Source organism: Nyctereutes procyonoides, unplaced genomic scaffold, assembly GCF_905146905.1.
Source record: "Nyctereutes procyonoides isolate TBG_1078 unplaced genomic scaffold, NYPRO_anot_genome, whole genome shotgun sequence".
NCBI classification, from domain to species: Eukaryota; Metazoa; Chordata; class Mammalia; order Carnivora; family Canidae; genus Nyctereutes; species Nyctereutes procyonoides.
Window position 1 is genome coordinate 2,780,784 of NW_026575143.1, and position 24,586 is coordinate 2,805,369.

The 24,586-nt window shown below is 39.8% G+C and overlaps 2 protein-coding genes across 22 annotated transcripts in view; one reads left to right on the plus strand and one right to left on the minus strand.

Annotated features, from left to right (window-relative positions):
• Positions 1-24,586, plus strand: part of PARD3 (par-3 family cell polarity regulator) — a 651,879-nt gene that overhangs the window by 524,840 nt on the left and 102,453 nt on the right. The gene's annotated exons all lie outside the window — the stretch shown is intronic.
• LOC129499043 (60S ribosomal protein L23a-like) lies at positions 15,476-16,433 on the minus strand (the record flags this gene model as incomplete). The annotated part of the gene is given in 2 exon segments (XM_055308644.1): positions 15,476-15,863; positions 16,369-16,433. Coding segments are annotated over 2 exon segments (453 nt in total), but the record flags the coding sequence as incomplete, so codon positions are not given.

The window sequence follows — 24,586 nt, forward strand, 5'->3', positions numbered from 1 at the left end:
ATTTTTTTTCCTTGATACATTTCTGGAGCCAGTGACCATGATATTATCCTTCTGCTAATAGTGCTGGATTCAAGACTAGACATCCCAAGGAAACAGAGAATACAGGTTATTCTGGGACCCTTCAGTATCTCTCCTCTTGTCTATATTTCTTCCATGCAGATTTCAGGACTGTGGGGCTCTGCATTTCACTAGGCACAACATTTTGCTGATTTCCTTTAAATGTTTCCTGAATAAGAAACATATTATCTCTTAATCAGCTTCTTTTGAGATGTCTGTTTACACTAAACAAAGTCCTATTCCAATTAGTTTCAAATTCCAAGCAAAAGGCTGGTAATTAAACATTGTCTGAAGGAGTGTCCTGCTACAGTACTGCAATATTGAAGTCCAGGTGCAAGAGAAACAGTGTTAAGCTTATTAGCATGTCTATCAGTTTAATTGGTCAACCACAAAGAACCATATACTGACATAAGTTTCAAACTCAAACACTGTGAATTTGGGAAACTACCTCTATTCCCTCATCTGTACAGTGAAATAACTATATACAAAAATAAATAGTGATACCTATCTGGTAGGGTTGTGTAGGCTAAATAAGATAGATAAAACATTTGGCATAAAGCCTGGTTGCTGTATTACAGATATATTTACTTGTGGTGCAGGTCAAAAATAGATTATGATAAAGCAACCCTTTTTAATAAGACCTTGAAAATTCAGTGAGAAGTACAATTACTTGAAGAAGTATTTAGTTTTAGTTTATTATAAAATTTTAGACTTAATTTTAAATGGAATTTAATCTATATAAGCTGCTGGCCAAACTATTTATTGAGTGAATAAAATGAGATAATGGCTGAACATATTGGACAAAGTACTTAATATATGTTGCAAATGCATAATAGCAATTTTGTATCTAGTGTTTTCTGAGTAGTGTGTTGTAAATGTGGGCATCAGCTGGGATGAGACCATTTCAAACTTGGGCTGTCAGTAGATGAACCACTGTAACATTAATTGGCGATAGGATTTATTTTATGATCTGTTGCAGTGGTAAAATAGATTATTTTTAGATTCCCATATAAATTTGTTTTCTCACTAGATAATTATAATTGGCTCTGTGTATAACACAAATTTTAAATATTTTATGTTATTAGTAACACCAGCATAACACAGGAATTAACAAGATAGAAATGCAAATACATTTTCCTGTTTCTTAAACTGTGGCTGCAAACAGAGAATTGGTTCTGTAAATTATTTTTAATGTGCACACTTTTTAACAAGGTCCTTAAAATGGTAATCATTTCTCCGTTTCCAATGTCTAGGGGTAGTAATGGTTTCACAGCTGTAATGTTGCTTTTGTTGGTGATGAAATACTGGTTTTCATTAAATTTTATGTTAAAAAATACTTATTTAGAATCATAGGTCTCTACCATTATAGAACTGGGAAGACCTGATTTTTAAAAATATTTTATTCATTTATTTATTTGAGAGAGAAAAAGAGAATGAGCAAGGGCAGGGAGGAGCAGAGGGAGAGGGACACGCAGACTCTGCCCTGAGCACAGAGCCCTGTGCGGAGCTGGACACAGGGGTGAACGCAGTGTTGGACATGGAGCTCAATTCCACAACCCTGAGGTCATGACCTGAGCCAAAAATCAAGAGTCAGATGCTCAACCAAGTGAGCCTCCCACCCTGGGAGGACCTGATTTAACAGCCCCTTGCTTTATGGAAGTGGGAACTGAGGGGTGGGAGTATAGACAATGGTGGTTGCTGTGTATTATTATCTTTCCTTTCAAGTTGGGGGTACTGTGGCAAAAACAGGATGTGGAGTCAGGAATCTGTGGGCTAGTGGGGCCACTGCCCTCAAATAGGCATGCTGTCTTGTGTGCATCACCTGGTCATGAGTAGTCAGTCTTTTACAAAGTTATAAAGCAGAATCATACATGGTCTGCCAGTTACAAAAAGGAAGCTATGCTGATAAAATAAAACATATATGTAAAAGCATACTTAAGAATATAAAGGTCGAGGGATGCCTGGGTGGCTCAGCAGTTGAGCGTCTGCCTTCAGCTCAGGGCGTGATCCCAGAGTCCCGGGATCAAGTCCCACATCAGGCTCCCTGCATGGAGCCTGCTTCTCCCTCTGCCTGTGTCTCTGCCTCTCTCTCTCTCTGTGTGTGTCTCTCATGGATAAATAAATAAAATCTTAATAAGAAGAATATAAAGTTCTGTGTGTGTCACACTATTATAATTACCCCTGCCTGGTGGGTGACCTCTTCCATGACCTCTAGAATGATGTTGAGTAATGCATTAACTCAAAGATGTAGATGCAACAGCAGCCTTGGAAAGTGGAGTACACCTTACCATACCAGTGGCAGGTTGGAATATTCCTAGACTTAGTTATTTCTGTTATAAGCAATACAGGTAAGGGTCTAATTGGACTTCAGGTGAGAAAAAAAAAATTTTTAAGAGCTCAATGTGTTCATTGTACTTATAACCCATTGACTTCACAGTTAAATTAGCAGATAGAGCTGTGAGTGGACGATGCCAGCGTGACTCCAATGTGGACCATCCTGTCTTATTTAGAACTTGGTAAGGATGTTCTCACCTGGACATACGGGTCCATTTCCTCTGAATTCCGAGCTGTCCTTTCACACACACACACACACCCTGCCCCCGGGTCCCTGTGGTTCTGGCTTCCTGAGCTCTGAGTCTGTGGTCATTTTTCAGTTCATTGCAGAATCCTGCTAAAAATTGTGATGTGCCCTCATTGCAGTTAGACACATGGACCCTGCTCTGCATTAAGCACTCACACTGTTTTCCTGCTTCCTTCATCCTTCCTCTACCTCAGTGCTCTTTTCCACCTTTCTTTTTTGTTTTTTTTTTTTCTTTTCTTTATTTCTCCTGCTGTTAATCCAGCCTGGCCTTTTCACTCTTGTGCACTCCGAATGCTCTGCTCTGCTTCTCTGGAGGCCTGCCTGGTGGAGCACACTGTGGCTGGGCTCCCCACTGCCCCAGTATGCTACTCACCTGTACACCCTTCATCCCCCCACTGGCTGAGGAGAGCATCCCCATGCTCATGCCCCAGCAGCTGGCATCTCATCTGCCCGAGGCCCTACCCCAGACCTTGACATGACTGGCTGCTGCTGGTCATCTGGGCTCCCTCTCCAGAGTGGTCCTTTCACTGCCCAGTCAGAGTTCCACAGGCCGCCCGCCTGCAGCCTCTCTCCAGCCTGTTAGCTTCCTCGACGTTTGCGTACACACATCGTGAGCTCGGGCTGCTCTATTCATTCATGTGTTTTATTATTTCTCATTCTGCCCTCTTAAATATAGCTCTGTAAGAGCAGAGAGCCCATGTGTCCTGTATCCCTATGTATCTGCAAGCTCCTGTTTGGTGGCTGGCAAGCAGGAGGTGCTCCCTGATACTTGCTTCGTGCACATATATGGGTGTGTATGTTTGCATGTATGTTTTATGTATGTATGTGAATGTATGGATAAATGTATGTTTGTGTGTTGGTAGGTATGTATGTTTATAGGGGGGTATAGGCTTCCTTCCCCTTGCTTGGTAAGCACTCTTACCTACTCTCAGAAAATCCTGCTGGGTGGCAAGTAGCTGACTACTGGATGTTTTACCAAGAAGATGGTCCCCACCAGGAGCAAAAATGAATCTTCTCTAATGGTACTTTCTGTCTCAGGTTTTTAATGCATCTCCTTTCCCTCAAATTCAAAAATCCTACCTTGCCTCAGCTGTATTTAAAGACCTGTTTATCAGAGATTTTGCTTTTGACCCTTCTTGCATGCCTTCTAAAAAAGTTATTCTTTGATAATATAGAATGAAGAGATTCTGGTAACTTATCATTGAATGAACATATTAATAGTATGATTCCTTTCACTAAATCTTAAAATTATTTTAATATTAAAGTAATACTTTTTTGTATAAAACTTAGATAATACAGGAAAGGAAAAGATGATCTCACCCCAAAACAATAATTATTAATATTTTAGAGTCTTAGATACACACACACACAGATGGATAGTTACAAATGTGTACTTATTCAAAACTCAAAATAGTTATACATTACTCTTCAGTAACCTGCCTTTTTATTTACTATGTCACAAACATCTTAATGGTGACAGTATTTCATTTTATGGGTTATCTTGGTCAAACCAATTTGGGCTTAACAGCCTAAGCCTGTTTTCTCATTTTTAAAAGAGAACAATAGTATTGTCTTAAACAGCATAAGGGAATTAAAGGAAATAATGCACGTAAAGCACCCAGACAAGTGTCTGTCAGAGTAATGACTCAATGATTAATACCTGCTGTTTATACTTAATCCATTTCCTACTATCTTTTAACAGACTTAAAATGCACTGTGACCTATCCTGCTACTATTTCTTACAAATTTGAATGTGTCCTTGTATTCTATCAACAAAACATGTTTAAAGTCTAAAATTCCACATTTTCTCTATTTTCAAATAATATTATCAGGAGATATTAGGGCGTTTCTATTTGAGGCAACTCCCAAATGAATAACACTTTGGTTTTCGAGAAGAGGTTGCTTCAGGAGTTTCCACCTGAAAGTAAAAGTTGGTTCTGTTTGCCTTCGTGTGTCTCATCCTTGGCCTCTGCCACCTCTTCGATCTGACCTTCTGGTAAAAGTTGACGGACGTTCCACTTGGCTGTTTCAGAAAGAAACCCGGGAGCGGAGTGCCCCTCCGTTGTGGCTAGCCTTGCTCTTCTAGATTCTCATTTTTTATCCCCTTTCAGGGCTCATTGGGCTGCTAGCCTCAGGGTGGTATGAGACTAAAGAAATTGTTCTTGGAGTTGAGTTGTTAGTTCACCAATATACTTTAAGAGGGTATGTAACCGACAATAAAAATTGTTCAATTTAATTTAAAATAAACTTCTCTTATTTTGAGTCTTTTTTTTTTTTCATTCAGTTAAGCATGTAAGTAAACACATTTAGAAATGTGGAAGTGTTTTTGTTTTTTGGATTAAAAAAAATACCCATCTCTATTTCTAATGAAAGTCTACTTCCCTTTTAAAATATGTCGAAGTTTCTGTTCTGAATCAAATATATGAAAAACCTGCACTTATTCGCGATTGTATCATGCAGTTCTTAAGAGGTGGAAAGAAAATGCTGTTTAGGCTTTATGTTGACACAGTGTGTCTGTTACTTTTTTCTCCATTTTCTGAATTCATCTTTCTTATCGGGGAGGAGGTAGGTTAGAAGGGAATATATACCTTCAAGGTAGAGTCCATTTCAGAGTGGAAGTCTCTTCCCTTGACCACTGTTTCTCAGACAGAGATTTAAAGTTTTCTGCCCCGCATGGTTTAAGCATTTTCTCTGATTTTGCAAATATTCTCTTCTGTTTTTCTTTAAAATGCAATATCCTTCCCCCCCCCCCACCCCATATTTCTCTTTTTTAGTAGACGCTATTTTTGGCTGCCAGCTTCTTCGTCCCGGGCCCATATGTGGGAGATATTGGAGACTGAGCGAGCTTGTTCACCCAGCTGACACTTGTATTGTCTAAGTGGAACTGGCTATTGAAAAATGCTAACAGAAAAACTCAGCCCTTCCTTTATTAATGCACTAAAGATCCTGACCAGATTTAAAAACCTGGAGAGTCTTCTAGAGCCTGACTCTCTTAGGCTATGAAATCCACCCTGTGTTTTGAGGAAGAAGTGAGCACATTTATAGCCTTAATTACTCATTTGGGATACTACAGTCTGTTGCCAAAGCCAGTTATCATCAGCTTTGATTAGAAATCAGGAAAGACAGCTGCTGAAATGCAGAGTGAAAAGAATTGTATTGGATTAGAGAGGCGTTCTTTTGAATCTGAAAGAGAAAGAAAGCATCTTTGGGAAACATCTGAATATGCATTTATTTTAATAATTGAATGGCTAGAGGTATAGTAAGTACATTGTACGTTGGAGTGGTTTTCATTATTAAATTAAGTGCCTTTGTTCAGTTCATCTAGATTTTCCCACTGGCTGCTGCATTCTTTTTCCCCTTTTAGGCCATCTTGATGCAGTGTTACATCCCTATTTGTGGGTTGAAATGTGTCAGTATTCATAAACTAAATTCATGAACCATCTTCCCAATCATTTGGGCTGATGAAACACCATTTACCAGTGTGAAGCCAAGCCAGGAGAGGCATATAAAATAATGCATTCAAATGCTAAGCTTAGAAAGACAGCGTTCTTTATTCCTAATCCTACGTTCATGGAGAAGTACTACTTTGAGCCTTATTATTTTTAGCAATGTAATTTCAGATTATAATGTATATCTGAATATTTCATATACAAATGCTCATAAGTACCAAAATTTCAGAGTTAAATTCACATGCATGTGTTCATAGTTTGTAAAATCAAAAGATGTATCAGGAAGATTTACTTTTTACCTTTAGAAAGCTGTTTGAAATCTTGTATGGAAACTTCAATAAGGCGATGGCCTCCTATCTTTAAATTTTGCAAAAGCAGCTTTCCTTCTTTCTACAAAAGATGATTACAGTTGCTTAAAAGATATATATAAATAAACTGTGTATAGAAGTACGCCCATCCCTTAAATAACTATGTAAGGACTAAGGATGTTGTATTTACATTCATATTTGCAGAAGAGTAAACATTTATGCAAATATGCTAAGGAAAATTATCACTTTTGTTCCCACGTGCTCTAGCTTCAAAGTAAAGCCAAGAATTGTCACCCAATTATTTAACTCTAGGTAGTGTAATGCTTAAACAAAACAAAGATAACATTCTGTACCTACACAATGGATCAAAACAGCTTCCTTCATCCTCACTTTGGACCATCTGTTTAAAAGAAACTAAAAACCCTCAGGAAGCAAGCCTCTAATCTGTGGTTAAGAGTTTAAAGACACATGCTCGTTCTGACAACCAACACTGTGTACTGAGTGCTGTAATAGGTTTTGTATTAGCTGTAAAAGGCTGCGTGGCTTGACCTCAGCATCTGTCAGCTACAGTTTCTCTGTTCTTAGTAGGAATTTAAAGATTCTTTCCATAGAGCATCTAATTCTATGTTATTTTAACATCAATTATGATAAATATTAGGAATACTGGTTTTCAGGAGCTAAATTATTGTTAAAGTTTCCAAATGCTTTAAGAACCATAATCCTCAGCCCACCCCTATAACCCCATTGCTGAAAGGAGCTGCAGACATGTGCCAATAACATGTTTGCATAATGGAAATCATTCAGACTTGTTGGAGAGTAGACTTGATAGGTGCTAAGAAAATTGTGAAGATCTATCCCACATTATTCCTTCTTGAATCCCACAAAAACTTTTGAATATTTTATCTTGGTTCAGAAAGTTTGGCATTTGTTGATAGCTTTAGGCTTTGAGCATCACCATGAGTCTAGAGCCATTTTTTCCTGTTAGTGTTACAAGACAGTCAGGGCTCAAGACAATTTTTGCATAATACTAAACAAACAAACAAACAAACAAACAAACAAAAAAAACTACCACAACAGAAAGTCTTCTACTTTACTAGAGATGAGAGAATATTTTTTTAATAGTTAAGCTTTTAATTATCATATACTTGTTATAGGAAATGTCATTATTTTGTCTTTATTTGACACAGTTAAATAAATTACCAGTTCTTTATTATAATTGAGAGAAAACTCTAGTAAAAGTGATATTAAAACTATACTGAGCAGGCAGTCCTGGAAACTAAAGACAGGTTAGGGGGTTGGGAGTCAAAGTGAGTGCTAAAATAAATATAGTATCTATTACTTGATATAGTTTTCTTTGATTGATATCATGTCACTCGACCATAGGCTGTTAGATTGTGGAAATTGGTCATTAACTTTCCAGTCCCTGTTGTCTCACCCTGTTTCCCAGATCATAAACCATAGATTATTCCTACGATGGCCATTACACACCCTAAAACTGGCCTTGTACTTCAGTAGATGGTTGGAATGGGCATAATCTCCGAGATTATCTCCTAATGCTGATTCTAGCATTAACTATTTCACCAACTATGGAACAGACATTGCCCTACTAGCAACCTTCAATTGTGCAGGATTTTCTTGGTATCTTCTGTCTCCATTAATATAAACACCTGTAAAAGTGTATGAATGTTCTTACATGAGGGGAAATATTGTGTTTGGAAGCATTTCAGCTGGAAAAGGCATTCAAGTGGATATTGTCAGACATTTTCTTAGAACAAATCAAAATCATTTAATACTATGTAAAATATCCAAGACATGCAAATGCAAAAGCAGTGATTGTAACCTTCACTCTTGTAAATATGCATCACTGATTCAGATTTAGACCAATAAGATCACAAGTGAATATCATTAGTCAGAATTCAGCAAGATCTGATTTCATGCCAGTCACATTCACACACATGTATTTGTTTGTTTATGTCAATCATTAGAACTCAGTAACTAAACAGCAGTGGTAGTTAATGTGGCATTATAATCACATAGATGAACTGGAAAAAAGCAAATTATCTACGAATAGTGACCCGTTGTAATTAATATTATGTAAACATACAATATGTAAATATCCATCACAAAAATATCCATGCATAGCAGAGAACATGACAAAGGCAAATAGTTTGAATAAGGTTATACCAGAAGTCAAAGTGGGAGACTCTGGAAGAATGCCTGGAATCTTCCTAGCCCTTGAGATGATTCCCAGCCCGAGAACATATGTGAACAAAGTAAGCTGACCCAAGTCATCTTCATGCTTAGCACAGCATTGGGCTGATTTTGTGGCTCTCTTCTCTGCTTTGTCCCTGTCGCGCTAAACAATAGACTTGATATTATTAGGAAAACTTGTGATATTCCAATCAAGGGAATTAAAAGAATTTTTATATTTCTGTAACATAATAATCTTTTTTTAAAAAAATGCAGAAAATGCAGGAAAACTCACTAAATTCACATTAAGTGGGAAGAACACTAAACTAAATCACTGGTTTAAATTATAGAATCTTAAAAAAATTAATAGTAATTTGATTGCTTTCAGATTCATAGAGTTTCCTTTGAGAAATTGCTTTGGTAAATAGATAAGAAAAATTTACTAATAGTCCATCAGTGAGTAAATAAAGCAATGTTTCTAAAGAATCCACCATGGACCAGTATGTTTTAAGTGGTTTTCTCCCTGAAGTGTATATATGTTATTAATTTGCCTTACAAATCATCCCTTGTAAGAAATAGAGATATTTCTGATTGTTGATTATTTGTGGTATTTGGAAGTCATTCATTTACAGAAATATAGTAGGAATGGTAGTCTTTCATTTACTCTTTCATTCATGCATCATTCATTGAACAATTATATATTGAGGTTATGGTTCTGGGTACACATTGGTGAATTCAACGTAGTATCTGCCTTTTATGCCATGGTTATTGGAGTTAACTGAAAAAAATACATATTTAAATATAGATTATGATAAGGACTTAATTGGGGTGCTAAAATACTTCAGGAGGAAGGGTAGTTCTTTGATAATATGCCATTTGGGCTGAATCCTGAAAGGCACAAGGAAATCAGACATGAAGAAAGAACAGCTCAAGCAGGAGCTACATGAACCAAGTGAAAGGCAGGGAAAAGTTCAGCCTATTCCAGAAACTGGAAGGAAGCTAGTGTGGTATGGGATGAAATCAGGAGTATGTGGAAGTCAAACCTACCAAGGCAAAGCTTACAAAATGAGTTTTAGTCAAGGTGCTATCAGGGAGCCACTATAGTATTTTTGAGCTTGTGAGTATAGTCTGACTTATAATTTTAAAATTATGCTCTGTGGAAAATGGATAATGTGGGTATGTCATCCAGGAAAACAGAAACTATATTAGGTATTTCAGGAAAGTGGGATTTTGTTAAGGGGTTTGGTTACACAGAGGTTGGAAGAGGAAAAAGGATGATGGAAGTATCTGGAAATAATAGATGCAGAAAGCAGCTCTTAAAACACAGAGTAGAGGATAAAAAAGGTGGCTTCAGAGCAGAGACAGTGGATTAATACCTGACACCATGGGCAGCAGCAGGCACAGGAAAGCTTATTATGCTGGTCTGGAGATGAAACAAATAGCTTGGAATAGATGGTAGGATGGCAAATGAATGGATTTGAGAGAGATTTTGGAGCTGGAACCAATAGAATCTACTGTTGTAGATTGGTTTCACTGAGTAGAAAGCCAAGATTACTCCCAAGCTTCTGACTGAACAACTGAGTGTATGATGGCACCTCTTCTTTAAGATAGGGAGATGAAGAAGGGCAGGGTGGGGAGAAATACAAGTGTTGAATTTAGAACATGTTAAGTGTGGGATGTCAAGTAAACCATCGGATATGTGAGCATGGTGGTCAGAGGAGACACAATGTGGGAACCATCAACTTTCAGATGATATTTAAAACTATGGAAATGGGTGGTACTAGGGAGAGGATAAAGAGAAAGAAGGGGTAGTTCTGAGCCCTGGGGAATCTCCAGAGTTGAGAGATCAGTGCAGGAGTGGGAGAGAGCAACAGGAACTGACAAGGGATAGAAAGAATACCAGATGAGAAGTTGAGAGAGTATGGTGGTGGAGAAACCAAGACAGGAAGGAGGCAATGTCAGTTGTTTGCAATGGTGCTTGGAAAGTAGAGTAACATGTGGACAGAGTAATGACTGTGGATTTAGCCACAGAAAGACATTTGGCTACATGCCTGATGGGGTGGAAGATGGAAGAGTCTACAAAAGGCAGATGTGCTCTTGTCTCCTGAGGGGATGGAAAGCCAAATCATTTCCTCAGCTCAGGGCCCAAAGCAGACCTGGGCAAAAAATGCTTATTCGTACCTGACGCTAATATATTTGAGTTCAAAGAGTGCTCCTTTATACTTGCCATAAGACAGAGATCCAACAACTCTTCCACGTTGCTTTCCCTACATTATAATTTGAGGACAAAGTAGCTGTTTATATGGCCCAGCATCCATTACTCAATAATTTTCTGACCAGTTTCCTCCAGGCATACTGCTCAGTAAATGAGGATACTCCACTCACATGTCTCAAAGTAATCTTGTTTGCAAAAAAAAAAAAAAAAGTCTCAGGAAATGTTTGCTCTTTTAGGATCTAATGAAAGGCTTGCCTTTCCTAAGTGCCAGAAAGCGAGGCCCATAGTGCTGCATTTCAGGTGGTTTCCTAAGCCTCATGGGACTCCTCTTCGATGCCAAAGCTCAGCAGCATTACTGTAACCTTTTCCAGCTGCCCTCCCTGGCTGTCATGTCCAGGTCAAGCCATTTTCACTGAATAGACAGGGTGATAAAACTACAGTTGATTGAAGTAGCTGGAAGCCAACATTTATCAGTCTGCAAATATGCTATCTAGATTAAAATCATAATTTAGATTTTGCTTTATATATGTATGTTTTCTCAAGTAATATTGTCTCAGCAACAGTAACAGCTGCCTCTGCTCTTGGACCAGGATTGGAAAAGGGATCCTTTGCTAAATGATTGATTAATATTGGGACCTTCATTAGATTCTGTAAAATGTCTAACATCACACTGAGAATTTCAAATTATTGTCTCTCCATACGTAAGTTATCTTTCAGTTTGCTTTGCTACCATAATTAGAGAGACAAGAGCAGAAATCCTATTTCTTGGTCAATGTGCTATTTTTATAGCAAGACAAAACAGGCATTGTTTTGCTTGACTTATCAACAGACCACACTGCTGTTCGCTAAGGTTGTGTTTAATAAGTATGTTCTCTTGGGCCAAAATGTCAAATATATCCCTAATGAGTTCAATGACATCACTGAGCATGCTTCTCTTCCTTGCCAATAGTCAGCATTGTTGGAGCAGATCACATTAGCTGTCGTTTGAGCACAGATGCCAAGGTCAGGGCATTAACAAGCAAGAGAGCCTCAACAAAAAGATGAAGATTTAAGGCAAAGTCTGTCCATGTCAGAGAACAATGGGAGTCTGTTTAGGGAGAGTGGTGGAGACTTTCCAGAAGAGGCATTTGATACAGACAAGTTTGCTGTGCATCTCTGCCCTGTGAAAATTGTGTAAGTCAGTGATGGACCTGAAAGATGATCATCTTGAAGCCACAACTGCCACTTTGAATGTTGAGTTCTGTAATATGCCACAGACAGCACTGACATTCTAAAATTGATTGAAATTTTATGACCTTCAGAGGTAACTAATACATTTCCAGGTGGTATAACTTCTGGAAATAATAAAGTTCAGCAACCAAAAGTTGATTCTTCATAACAAACGGTTTCTGAATAAGTTTTTTTTCCCCATCTTTTAGCATCATAACAGTAAAGCATATGTCATCAAATAAAAGGAAAAAAAAATCTCATGCAGTATATATATTTTTTCCTATAAGAGGAAATATAATTTCACTTCAAAAATGTTACGTGTGTGTGTTTGTGTATATATGTGAATTTCTACATCTGGTCTGGCAAACTTTGGCAGATTTTCATGGCTAGGATGAGTGTCTCCTTTTGGATATGGCTAGAGTAACCTAAGAATGAAGAGAAATTTTAGAAAAATTGGTGGGCATGTTTGTTGGTTTGTTTTTAAATTATTGCTTGTGCATTTTTCCCCTCTGCTTTCTAAACTTGTCAGTTTAAGGAGAATAGAAGAAAAGGGTTCCTCTTTCCAGATGGCTGGTTTGCATTGAAAAGTAAAAGGCCAAAATCGGTCAAGACATCTCTGATATAAAATTGACTGAAAGAAGCATAATTTAAAGGAGAATCAGATGTTCCAGGTCTATATTCAAGTGTCCAGAGGGAGCTTCTAGACAGGGGAAAGCTTCCAATCTTTTCTTTCCTAAGTAAACACCTTGATACTGGCTATGTTCTGTTTCTTTGACAAACAGAAACAGTAGGCTCAGCTTTACCACCATGTATAATAAAGAAATCAGTCTTAATACATAGAGCAAATCTGGGGTGGAGTTTTAGAGGGCAAGTTTTAGAGGGCAAGATGGAACAGGTATGTAGCATTTCTGGCACCAGCCAGTGTTATGGTCTGGCCTGGATTGTGCCTCCTACCCTTCTCTCTGTTCGGGAGACAGACAGGTTTCCTGGTTTCTGTGGCTGTGTTGGTTTATGTTCGATTGCGTGTGTTTCCTTATTGGTAGCAGTCTTTGATTTGTGGTTGCTCAGTATATTAAATAGAGCCCAAAGGCCAAGTTGTTTCCTCAGCTCAGGCCTACCCAGAGCCAGGCAAAGAAAGGTTATTCATATTTCACATTAATGCATTTGAGTTTTCTGTCTCACCCGAGAGCTGGCCAAATGCATAAATATAAACTGAACCTATGGTCTTTTCAAACTGCCCAGATGCGAGTAGGAATTAATTTGAGAGCCCCATGATACATAAAGACAGTGGATGAGGAGTTCCCGTGTCAACTTTTTGTAGGTAACCAAAGGTGTTCAAATGGGCAAATTGGATACAACATTTAAAATGAAAGAAATGTTTCTTTGTTCTATCAGCATCTCATTCCTTCCTACCTGTGGTTGCTTGTTTATTGCCCAACGACAAAAACAATACAAAGATGGGTTAGGTGTGTTAAAAGTCTAAGAAATGTGGGACAGGACATGGTGCATGATCTAGAGGTTTTAATCTGGCTGCAGACACACATGCACATGCACAGGTACACACATACCCCCCAACTAAAGATCAACAAAGGGACATGAATAAGAGCAAAACAGTACCATTAAAGAGGTTTAGTTGTGGGATGTGTTTAAGAAGAGTGTGAAGCTACATTTGGAGGAACAGACATAAGTGCTCCAGCCGGAAGGAGAGGCATCCCACATAGAAAGAGGCCTAAGGCTGTGTATGGGGTGCCCGCTCATCAGGAATGAAGTAGCTGTTTTTAGGGGGTGAGGCATTAGACCAGAAGGCACAGGGGTCTGGAGGTTTTGAGGCTGAAGAAGATGGTTAGGAAACACGGCTGATAGACCCCTTCATCTTATCTGGTTCAAGAGAAACAGAGACCAGGGGACTTGAGTATTCAGATATAAAAGGAAGAATAAGCAGTCACAGGTAGGGTTAGGTGAATATAGAAATGAAAAGCAGAAAGAAGAGAGAATTAAAAAACATCCCAGATTTACCTTCTAGCCACAAAAGTCCATGTGGATAACAAAGAAAAAAGTGAAAAGAGTTTCACATGATGGAGAGTATTTATCAGCATGAATCGGGTATGATAGTCATTCAGTCTTTCTTTTTTGTTTGCTTAAAAATGTTTGTCACATACCTGACTATTCAGCTGTTATGCTCCCTAAAAAATCTTTGTCTTTTCCTCCGATTTTCATCCTAACCAGTATTTTTAACAGTTTTACTGTAAGTTTTACTTACACCCCATTTTAAATTCACTTGTTTTAAGTGTATAATTTAGTTATATTTAGTAAATTTATAGAGTTGTGCAGCCATCACTCTAATCCAGTTTTAGAACATTCCTATCATCTCCAGAAATCCCCTGTGTCTTTTGGAAGTTAATTCCTATCCTCACCCCAACCCCAGAAATCACTTAACTGCTTTCTATCTTTTTAAATTTGTTTTTCCTAGACATTTCAAATTTCATGTAAGTAGAACCATAAAATAAACATATATTTTGCATTTGGTTTCTTTAAATTAGCACAATGTTTTTAGGTTCATCTATAGTGTACCATATATCAATAGTTCCTCTTTTATTTCTCTGTAATAGTTCACTGTATGGATAGATCATATTTTGTTTATTCATTCACCAGCAGATAGGTATTTGGATCTTTCCAGTGTGAGGCTGTTATGAATAATGCTGTTATGAACTTTTCTATAAATGTCTTTCATACTCAGGAGCGGGGACTGTTGGGTTGGGTAGTGAGTTTATGTTTAACTTGTTAAGAAACTACCACACCAGTTTTCAGGGGCTCCTGGGCAGCTCAGTTGGTTAAGTGTGTCTGTCTTTGTGACAGGTCATGATCCTGGGGTCCTGGGATTGAACCCTACATCAGGCTCCATGCTAAATGGGGAGCCCACTTCTCCCTCTCTACCCTGCTCGTGCTTGCTCTTGCCATCTCTCTTTCTCTCAAATAAATAAATAAAATCTTAAGAAAAAAAAGAAACTACCATACTGGTTTTCAAAGTGATGGTACCATTTCACGTTCCCAGCACCAGTAGAGCAGAGTCGCAATTTATTCATATCCTTGTCAACACTTATTACTGTCTGCTTTTTTATTCTAGCCATCCTAATGGGTATGAAGTAGTATCTTATGATTTTAATTATTTGCATTTTCCTAATGACTAATGATGTTGAACATCTTTGCTTATTAACCATTTGTATGCTTTTTCTTTTGTAAACTATTCATATTTTTTTACTTTGATTTAATAAGTTTGGTTGATTTGGCTTCTTATTATCAAGTAATTAAGAGTCCTTTATGTATTCTTGATATAAATCATTTAATAGAGTTGTGACTTATCAATGGTTTTCCCATTCTGTGGCTTGTCAATTTTTTTTCTTTTATGGTGAAAAAATTTATATTTAGATTTATAGCCGGTTGGACTCAGTTTAGATGATACAGTTTTGTTGGCAACATCCAAAGCATCATAGTCAGGAGCCAGTCGAACATATGCTTTCTTCTCTCCATCAGGCCTGATCAAGGTGTTGACCTTGGCCACATCAATGTCATAGAGCTTCCTCACAGCCTGTTTGATCTTGTGCTTCTTGGCCTTGACATCCACAATGAACACAAGTGTGTTGTTGTCTTCTATTTTCTTCATAGCTGACTCAGTAGTTAGGGGGAACTTGATGATGGCATAGTGATCAAGCTTGTTTCTCCTGGGGGCGCTCTTTCGAGGATATTTGGGCTGCCTTCAGAGATGCAGGGTCTTGGGTCATCGGAATGTAGGTGACATGGGGATCTTCTTTTTTTTGTGACTGTGCACACCTTTCAGCACCGCTTTCTTAGCTTTTTTTTTTTTTTTTTGAAGCCACGAAGTTTAATTTGGTTTTTCTGTCTTAAATGCCACACTAATGAGATGTAAGGTAGTCCTGGATAATAAAACCGTATTAAAAAAAAAACCGTATTTACACACTGAATACAAAATAAATATAAAATTACTGAAAAGTTAGTTATCCACTGATTCATTTTGCATTGCCACTGTTCATCTTCTGTTTCATTTTTCTTTGCCTTTTGTAAATCCTTTTCTTTCTTGCCTTCAAATCCACTTTTGGCTCTGGTTTTACCCACTGTATTTCTATCGGCTTTTCATCAGCTGGTATAACAAAAACATCAGCAGTGGGATCGTGTGGAAGAATAGTCTTTGGTTCTTTCTTTTTCATTTTCTGTGCATCTTTCACTTGTTGTTTCTCTTTGTATTTTGCAGCTGTGATAGATCTTATGATACGCCGATGCATGTTTGGTGACTGGTAGTGAGGATTTTCATATAAAGTTGGTCCTCCAAAACTTCCCTGGAAAATCCCCTTTGCTTTGGCTTCGGCTTTGGAAGGGACAGGGGCTTCCTTCTTCGCCTTCGAAGCCATCTTCGTGAAAAGGCTCAATTTTTTTTTAAATACCCAAATATCTACCATATGGTCTACAATTAACATCTTTTAAAAATTTGGGATATAACTGACATAACATTATATTAGTTTCAGGTGTACAATGTAACAATTTTATGTGTGTATATATTGCAAAATGATCCCCACATGTCTACTAACATCCATCACCTCACACAGTTATAATTTTTTTTCTTGTGATAAGAATTTCAAAGATCAACTCTTTTAGCAAATTTCAGTGGGCTGTACATTATATCTCCATGACTTATTCATATTTGGAAGTTTGTACTCTTTGACCACCTTCACGCATATTGCCTACCTGCCACCCCCAATGCCTGGCAACCACCAATTTGTTCTCTATATCTATGAGTTCAGGTTTTTGTTTGCTTGTTTTTAGATTCCACATAAATGGCAGATCATATGACACTTATCTTTCTTTGTCTGACTTATTTTACTTAGCATAATGCCTTCAGGGGCCATCCATGCAGTCACAAATGTCAGGATTTCCTTTTTTTAAAATGACTGAATTTTATTTATTTATTTATTTATTTATTTATTTATTTATTTATTATTTATTTATTTATTCATAGAGACACACACACACAGAGGCAGAGACACAGGCAGAGGGAGAAGCAGGTACCACGCAGAGAGCCTGACGTGGGACTCCATCCAGGGTCTCCAGGATCACGCCCTAGGCTGCAGGCGGCGCTAAACCGCTGAGCCACCTGGGCTGCCCAAATGACTGAATTTTAAAAATTTAATTGTGTGTGTGTGTATGTGTATATGTATATGTAAATTTTCTTTACCATTCATCCATTGATGGACACTTGTCAGTTTCCTTAATGATGTTTTCTAAATGCAAAAGTCCTTAATTTTGATGAATCCAATTTATCAGTTTTTCTTTATGGGATTATGTATATGGTGTCATATCTAAGACTTCCTACCCCCACCCAAAGCCATAAAAATTTCTTCTTATATTTCCTTCCAGAAGTTTCAATTTTAGCTCTTACATTCAAGTCTGGTCCATTTTGAGATGACTTTTGTGTATGGTCTGAGGAGTAAGGAGCTGAAGTCATCTCATGTACCTGTGGATATCCTAGCTAATAATTAAGTCAAAATAGACAAGAGTCTGCATGACAAAATTCCATTAATCCTATGGAGCCCATCTCGGATATTTAAGTCTTTTTGTGATGTTTTCCGTGTCCTCTCTTCTCTACTCTGATAGAACTTGTTCCTTCCTTATCTCTTTGTACATTTGTCTAGTGTTGAATGTAGAACCCTGTATTGTCAGGATTTGTTTCTGTCTCCTTCACCAGAATATGAGGCTCTTTATCTCTCTTTCCTCTGTGTTTGAAACATAGAACTTGAAATCCTTTTAATTGAATTTAATTGAATATCTACCTCTGTGAACCTTGAAAATCTCCCTCTCCTTCCCTCCCTCTTTGTGTGTGTGTGTGTGTATGTGTATGTGTCTTTCAAAACTTAAAGCCCGCTAGCATTTGAAACAACAACAACCATGAAAATAGTCCAGGGAAGCAGCTTGTTCAGGAAAAGGAATAAATCATTTTAGCTGACAGTACCCAGATTTCGGCAGAGTTGCTTTGTAGCTTTTGGAGATAGACATATGAAAAGGGACAGTGATTTGATGGGACTTGAACAGGGTGATGGATAACTGCTACAGCCCTAATGAAATAGCATATCTAAGAAAACCTGGAAACCCTCAGCTGACAGCAGACAAGCAACTGGTCCCATCTGTATTATTTACTTGCAGTCACTCTGGGCTCTGCTCTGCTGATGGCTTTGTTGTCCTATGGATTGCAGAGATGCACCCTTTTCCATCCCCGTGTCCTGTGTACTTCCTGCTGGGGCACCTGCAGCATGGGTTTCCTACGCATAAGGTGAAATAATATAACTGGTGCCTCAGGATTTAGTCTAAATTTTCTGCAATAAAAGGTTGTTTGTATTTCTTTATAATCAGATGAGAGAGATTCTAGTTTACTTTCTCCACAGATATTTATTGAGGATTTAGTATGTATTAAGCTCTGTGCCCTGTGTCCTGTGGAAGATACACACACACACACACACACACACACACACACACACACGAATGGCCCTTGGGTTTCAATATGTTTAAAACATTGATGAAAGAAGAAATACTGATAATATTGCTCCAATTCCCCTGTGCCTCTGCAAAATCTTGTGAGATTTTCCCAAATCCAGCCAAGAAATAATCTTACCATATTTCAACTTAAGCAGGATTCAGTGAGCAATGTATTTGGATATTGATCTTCTTAACTATGTCTTATGGAAAGCTTTTAAGTCAATCTCTTAAGGTTTGTTTTCTCGAGACAGGACTATAAGGGCAGTAATGATCCCAGGATTTGGCAAAGGCTCTCAGAATGAGACTTCTCCCTCATGAGGCTGACCCACTCACAGATTTGATCGTAAGAAACTATAGGGATCAAGTATATTCTCAAGGTTTCAGAACAGGTTTTTTAATATCCACCGCTGTTTCCTCACCTTCCATCTACTTTAAAATACGCAGTTTAGACTAATGATTAGGCTGGGATTTGAAGCCACGGAGACCTGGGCTGGAATCTTGCGCTGTGTGTCATTGAGCATGTTACATGATATCTCTGAGTCTGTTTTCTCTTTTGTGAAAATGGGGTTCACATCTGTCCCAGGGAAGTTATAGAGGCTAACTAAAGAGCATAAGGTGTGTAGATCTAATAGTGTGTAATAGGGTAATGAATGGCTGTCATCATTAATGTTTTTAACTACTTCTGTGCTGACTTGTACCTAATCATGCTAAGCCTGTTTGATCCCTCCATAGCATTCTGTGCTTTATATTTCTTGTTAGAGAAATCACATCACAGATATGGTCAGATGTGTCTCCCATTCCATTCACATTTCTCCCTTAAGACATCTCCTAAAATTGCTCTTTGTCCTCTAGTACGTTTCTCAAAACTAACCCTCAATAAATTAATATCGATTCAATAGTATCGAATACATAATCTATATTCAAGTTCCCCCAATTGGTATAGTTTGTTTTGATCCAAGATCCAATTAAGTTTTCTGCATATCATTGCAACCTCTTTTTCAGTTTCTTCTCATCTAGAAAGCTCTTTCTCTCCCCATGTCCTTGTTATGTCTTTTGACAGTGCCACTTGTGCAGAGTCCAGGCCAGTTGTCTCATAATGTTCTGTACTGCGAATGAGCCTGGTTTCCTCATGACCCAGGAGCACCATGATGTGATGGGAACATGGTCTGCAGATAGGGCATTTGCTTCTCTGCTCCTTGCTTCTCTTTGACATCACATGCACTACTCAATCTCTGAGAACCTGCTTCTCATCTAAAATAGGGGACCTAGGGACACCTGGGTGGCTCAGTGGTTGAGTGTCTGCCTTTGGCTTAGGGTGTGATATCGCAGTCCTGGGATCGAGTCCTGCATCGGGCTCCCCACAGGAAGCTTGCTTCTCCCTCTGCCTATGACTGCCTCTCTCTCTGTGTGTCTCTCATGAATAAACAAACAAACAAATAAATAAATAAATAATAAATAAATAAATAAAATATCTTTAAAAATAAATAAATAAAATAAAATAGGGGACCTATAATATACACCACAGGGGATGGTTGGGAGTTCCCAATGAGATGATTTAGATAAAGGTCAGTAATTCCGGGCACGTGGTAGACCTCCAGAAAGGCTTTCAACAGCCAAACAGCAGAGGGCTGTCAGTCAGATGGGGGAGAGGAGAGCCTGAGGGGCCTGCGGGGGAAAGGGAGCGGGGCGCAGGCTGAGTGAGCGCTGTCCAGGGTAGCACACACTTGGCTTGGCTGCCTTGTTTCCCTTTCTTGGATTCCTCCTGTATGACTGGGAGTCCAGAAGGAGCGGTGCAGCTGAGACACCAGAGCAGTAGACTGAGGCAGCGGACTCTGAATAGCTACCCAAGCAGAGAAGCTCTCTCTAAGGGGATAAGTTAGGGAAGGGTACTGCTGGTGGCTTCTGTTCCCAGAGCTCAAATTCTGGTCCATCCTGGGCCTCTGGCAAGGCCCTCTGGACCCAGCAGATACTTGTAGACCAGGGAGTGCCTTCAGGAAGGTAAGAAGCAACTCTCTCCCTTCACAACCACCAGATGGATCTCTCCCTCTCTCAATGTGTTATATCCTGGTGATGCCAGAAAGCTGCTGCTGTGACTGTTGCTTCTGTTCTCACATTTATTGCCAGAGCAGTAGAGCAGATAGAGGGTTCCAAATCTTTATGGTGACTCCCCTGTTGGAGCCTAATGCTGTCAGTCTCGAGGAGGAGGGGCCGGTGCTTTGATTTCTGCAGCTTTCGTGAAGAAGTACAGCTCCCGGCCCTTCCTGGGCAAACCTCAGTCTTCCTAGGTCATGCCAAGGACAAAGACTTTCACTCAGATCACTGGCTCATGGTCAGTGTGAGCTACACACTCCGGGATGCCCAGTGCAAAATGAAAACTCGGGTCCTTTGTTTAAAATGCCAGAAAAATGTGCCACTACAGATACAAAAATAGAAAGCTTGGTTCCTGTCTTTTATAGTTTCTTTTCCGGCTTGTCATGATGTTTTTAATTTGCTATTGAATGTTGTTCTAAGTAAAGAAACATTGACGTTTTAAATTATTAGCGTGGACTTTACCATTCATCTTGATAGCATTGTCATGCCATTCTTTTTGTCGTGATGAAAAACCGTGTAACCTAAAATTTGCCATCTTAGCCATTTTTTAAAAGATTTTATTTATTTATTCACAAGAGACACACAGAGAGAGAGAGAGAGAGAGAGAGAGAGAGAGAGAGAGGCAGAGACACAGGCAGAGGGAGAAGCAGGCTCCATGCAGGGAGCCTGACGTGGGACTCGATCCCGGGTCTCCAGGATCATGCCCTGGGCTGGAGGCGGCGCTAAATCGCTGAGCCACCCAGGCTGCCCCATCTTAACCATTTTTAAGCTCAGTAGTGCTAAGCACATTCTCACTGTTGGGATCAATGCCAGTTTTAAATACAAATACAAGAGCATTTCCCTTGCATGTGGAGTCACTGAAATGACATAATTCATGTTTCACAGCCCATACACACATACATATTGCACTGTCAGCCAAGTGGGGATGCTGCACAAAAGCAACTCAACTGTTGCTCCCTCTCCTCCTGATAAGCCTACAGTCAACTCACACTCTCTACTGTTGACTTTCTGATGAGGAAGGAAGGCGAGCAAGGATCTGTGGGGCGCTCCATCTCTCCCTTCCCTTCTGTGCCATTCTTTATAGTGTGTTTGGCTAATTACGTTAATTAACACAAGTGGGAAAGGAGAATATAGGGCTCTTGGTCTTATGTGTTTCTTGAAACACCACCTCCTGCCTTCTGCATCCAAAGCAAGTTCTGGTTTGAATGGGAAGAGCAGCCTCTCGGGGGGTGGCACCCCTGTTCAACTCCCCACACTGAGAGTCTGCTGGGACCCTGTGCCCTGGAGCCACCAAGGACAGCGCATGCTCACGGGGGGGAGTGGCAACTACGCAGCACATGCACAGGGCAGGACCTCCACCCCTCACATACTCTATGGTCCCATCAGACCCCACTTACACGGTACAAATTCCGATAAATTAGGAAGGACTACAGGACCGCAACAGCATACCTCTCTGCCCAGGATGCACAGCCTGGGGCCTGGCCCTGCTCATGGTGGATATTTCACAGAGCATTTCTGGGAGGGGAGATACTAGGAACTGTACTGCTCCTGAAACCCCCTCCAGTCGGACAATGGGGCCATGCCATCTGCACCCCCCCCCCCCGAGGTCTGGCCCAGCTTCCACTCTTCTCCATCCCTCCGTTTGCAGAGCTTCCTTGGGGACTCCCAGATGTAATGCTGGTGCCCCGGGTAGAACTGGACTTGCTTCATTAATCAGAATACACTCAACAAGTTCAAGCACTTTTGTGAACCTTAGAACCGTCCTTTTATAAGATGTGAAAAGCATGAGTTACCCGATGAATATTTTATTGAGTGTGTTGCTCAGAGGTGCAAATAATATTCACAACTGTGACCTAAGAAGAGAACCACCGTCAACCCATTGTATAGCTGAGAGATGGAGGCCTCATGTAGGTAGGATGGAGCATGGCATTCCTCAGTTACGTTACAGCCCAGTGTATCTGGCTTAGAGCTTTGTCAGTCATCCGTAATCGGGGTGAAGAAACCCCACCCTCTGCCACCAGTCACCACCTCCCTTTGAAGCAGTTCATGTTTGAGCATCAAACCGTACAGGTGAAAAGCACTCTGGTGTGAGGGACCAGGTGCAGTGTGAGTGGAAGAAAGCACTCATTATTTTGAAGGTTGCAAATGGATTTCAAAAGTGGGACTGTCCCCTTTTGCTCTCTTCTGGAGATGAAAGTGCACAGTTTTCACAACACATTTCTTCAAAAGCTATCAGAAGCTTCATATTTTTTTTTGTAATGCAGTGTGTCCCTCCCCATCATCTCCATAGTTCGCCTGTGGTTGAACATTTTAATCAGCTGTTTTTGTGCTTTAAAGATTTTTCATTTGATTTACAACTTGTAGGAGTGGAGTTGCGGTGAGTAATCCGGGAGAATGCCATAAAGAGGACAAAAGGAAGGTGAAACACCACGGCGTTAATAATTTAGTTTCAATAACCTTAAAAGGTTTATTGTTCACTTTTAACCTTGTATCCCAAAAAGCAACCTACTGCAGTGAATCATAAAAATGTTTCTTTTAATTTGCAAGTCATTTATTTAAGTGTGCTTACAGGGGCTCATGTGTTCCTCAAGCAAAAAGGTCAAGAAGCGACAGCAGCTGCTCGACCTGTTTCTGGCTGTTTGAGGTTGCGGTGCCCCTGATGGGACAGATCATAGGGCTTAAACTCTGTAGAAGCTTGCTTTCAAAAAGCATGGATTATTATAGCATCAAATCATTCATTCAATAACATTTTAGATAGCACTGGGCAAAGCAAAAGAAGCTCACATAGCTGAGGCGGCAAGAAGAGAATAGAAGTGATTTTTGAGGAGGACAAATCGAAGAGATTTACAGGTGATACTTAAAACCTAATGTCAAAACTAGGTGGCAGGCTGGGGTCATGCTTGGCGAGGAACTTTAAAACACCTGCAAACTAGAATTTTAACATCTCAGGAGGACTGCTAAATTAACAGAGAGATTTTCCACCCAGATCTCATTACCAGCCCTATTAAAACAATCCCCGTTGTACATCACACTACACCGTGGCGCAGAAAATCACCTGGTGCATAAAGGTGTGCTTTGTTTCATAATTAGGGGGGACGCAGATCCCGGCTAACGTGAGGAGCTAATGGCATATTTCTTCAGGGTTCTTCCTCCTCTTTAATTAAGATCATGTACCATAAATAAATGGAACCAGTTTTTTTTCTAGAATTCTTATTTTATTTCCGGTAATAGGGTTTGTCATTATTTTGTTTCTCAGTTTCTCAGGAAGTGTTGTACGACGCTTGCTGCTGCCTTGCCCTCCCCACAGTTGGCAGATAAGCCTCCTAGGATTGCCTTGTGTGATTAACCTTGGAGAACAAGAGAGGCAGAGGTTATCTAGAAATCCAAAAGAAAGGTTACTAGATCCTTTCATTCTGACCTGTTTTAAATGAGCAAACCCAGCTGAGAAGGGGAACTAATAATTCCTAAACCTTCAGTGGATTCTGATTTTAGGTGAACATTGAAAATGGGTTCCTCCTCCTTCTCCAGGTCTCCAGCTACTCCTTTTGCCCATCCCCCTGGCATTTCCTATGGCAGGGACTCGAACTGCTTATGCAGTGCTGGTTGGCGGAGGTGGGAGCACCTGCTCGGGAGAGCCAAAGCGGGGTGAGAGCTTGGGCAGACAGCCAGAGCATCCCGGGCTGTCAGCTGGTCCAGTGCTGTGCTTTCTGCTCCCGAACTGGGTACACCGTGCAGCAGGCCCACCAGGAGCCACTTTTGTACCTGCTAGAAAAGGCACCCTTTCTTCAGGATTCAGTCTCCTCTCTCTGTGGCGTTTTATCAAAACAGGATTCTTTTCATTACCTGTCATACAGTTGTCAGCGCAGTCACACACTGACATTGTCTGTGATGCAAATGGCGCCGACTTAATATGGCACATTGATGCACTGTGCAGCATGGGAGCTGG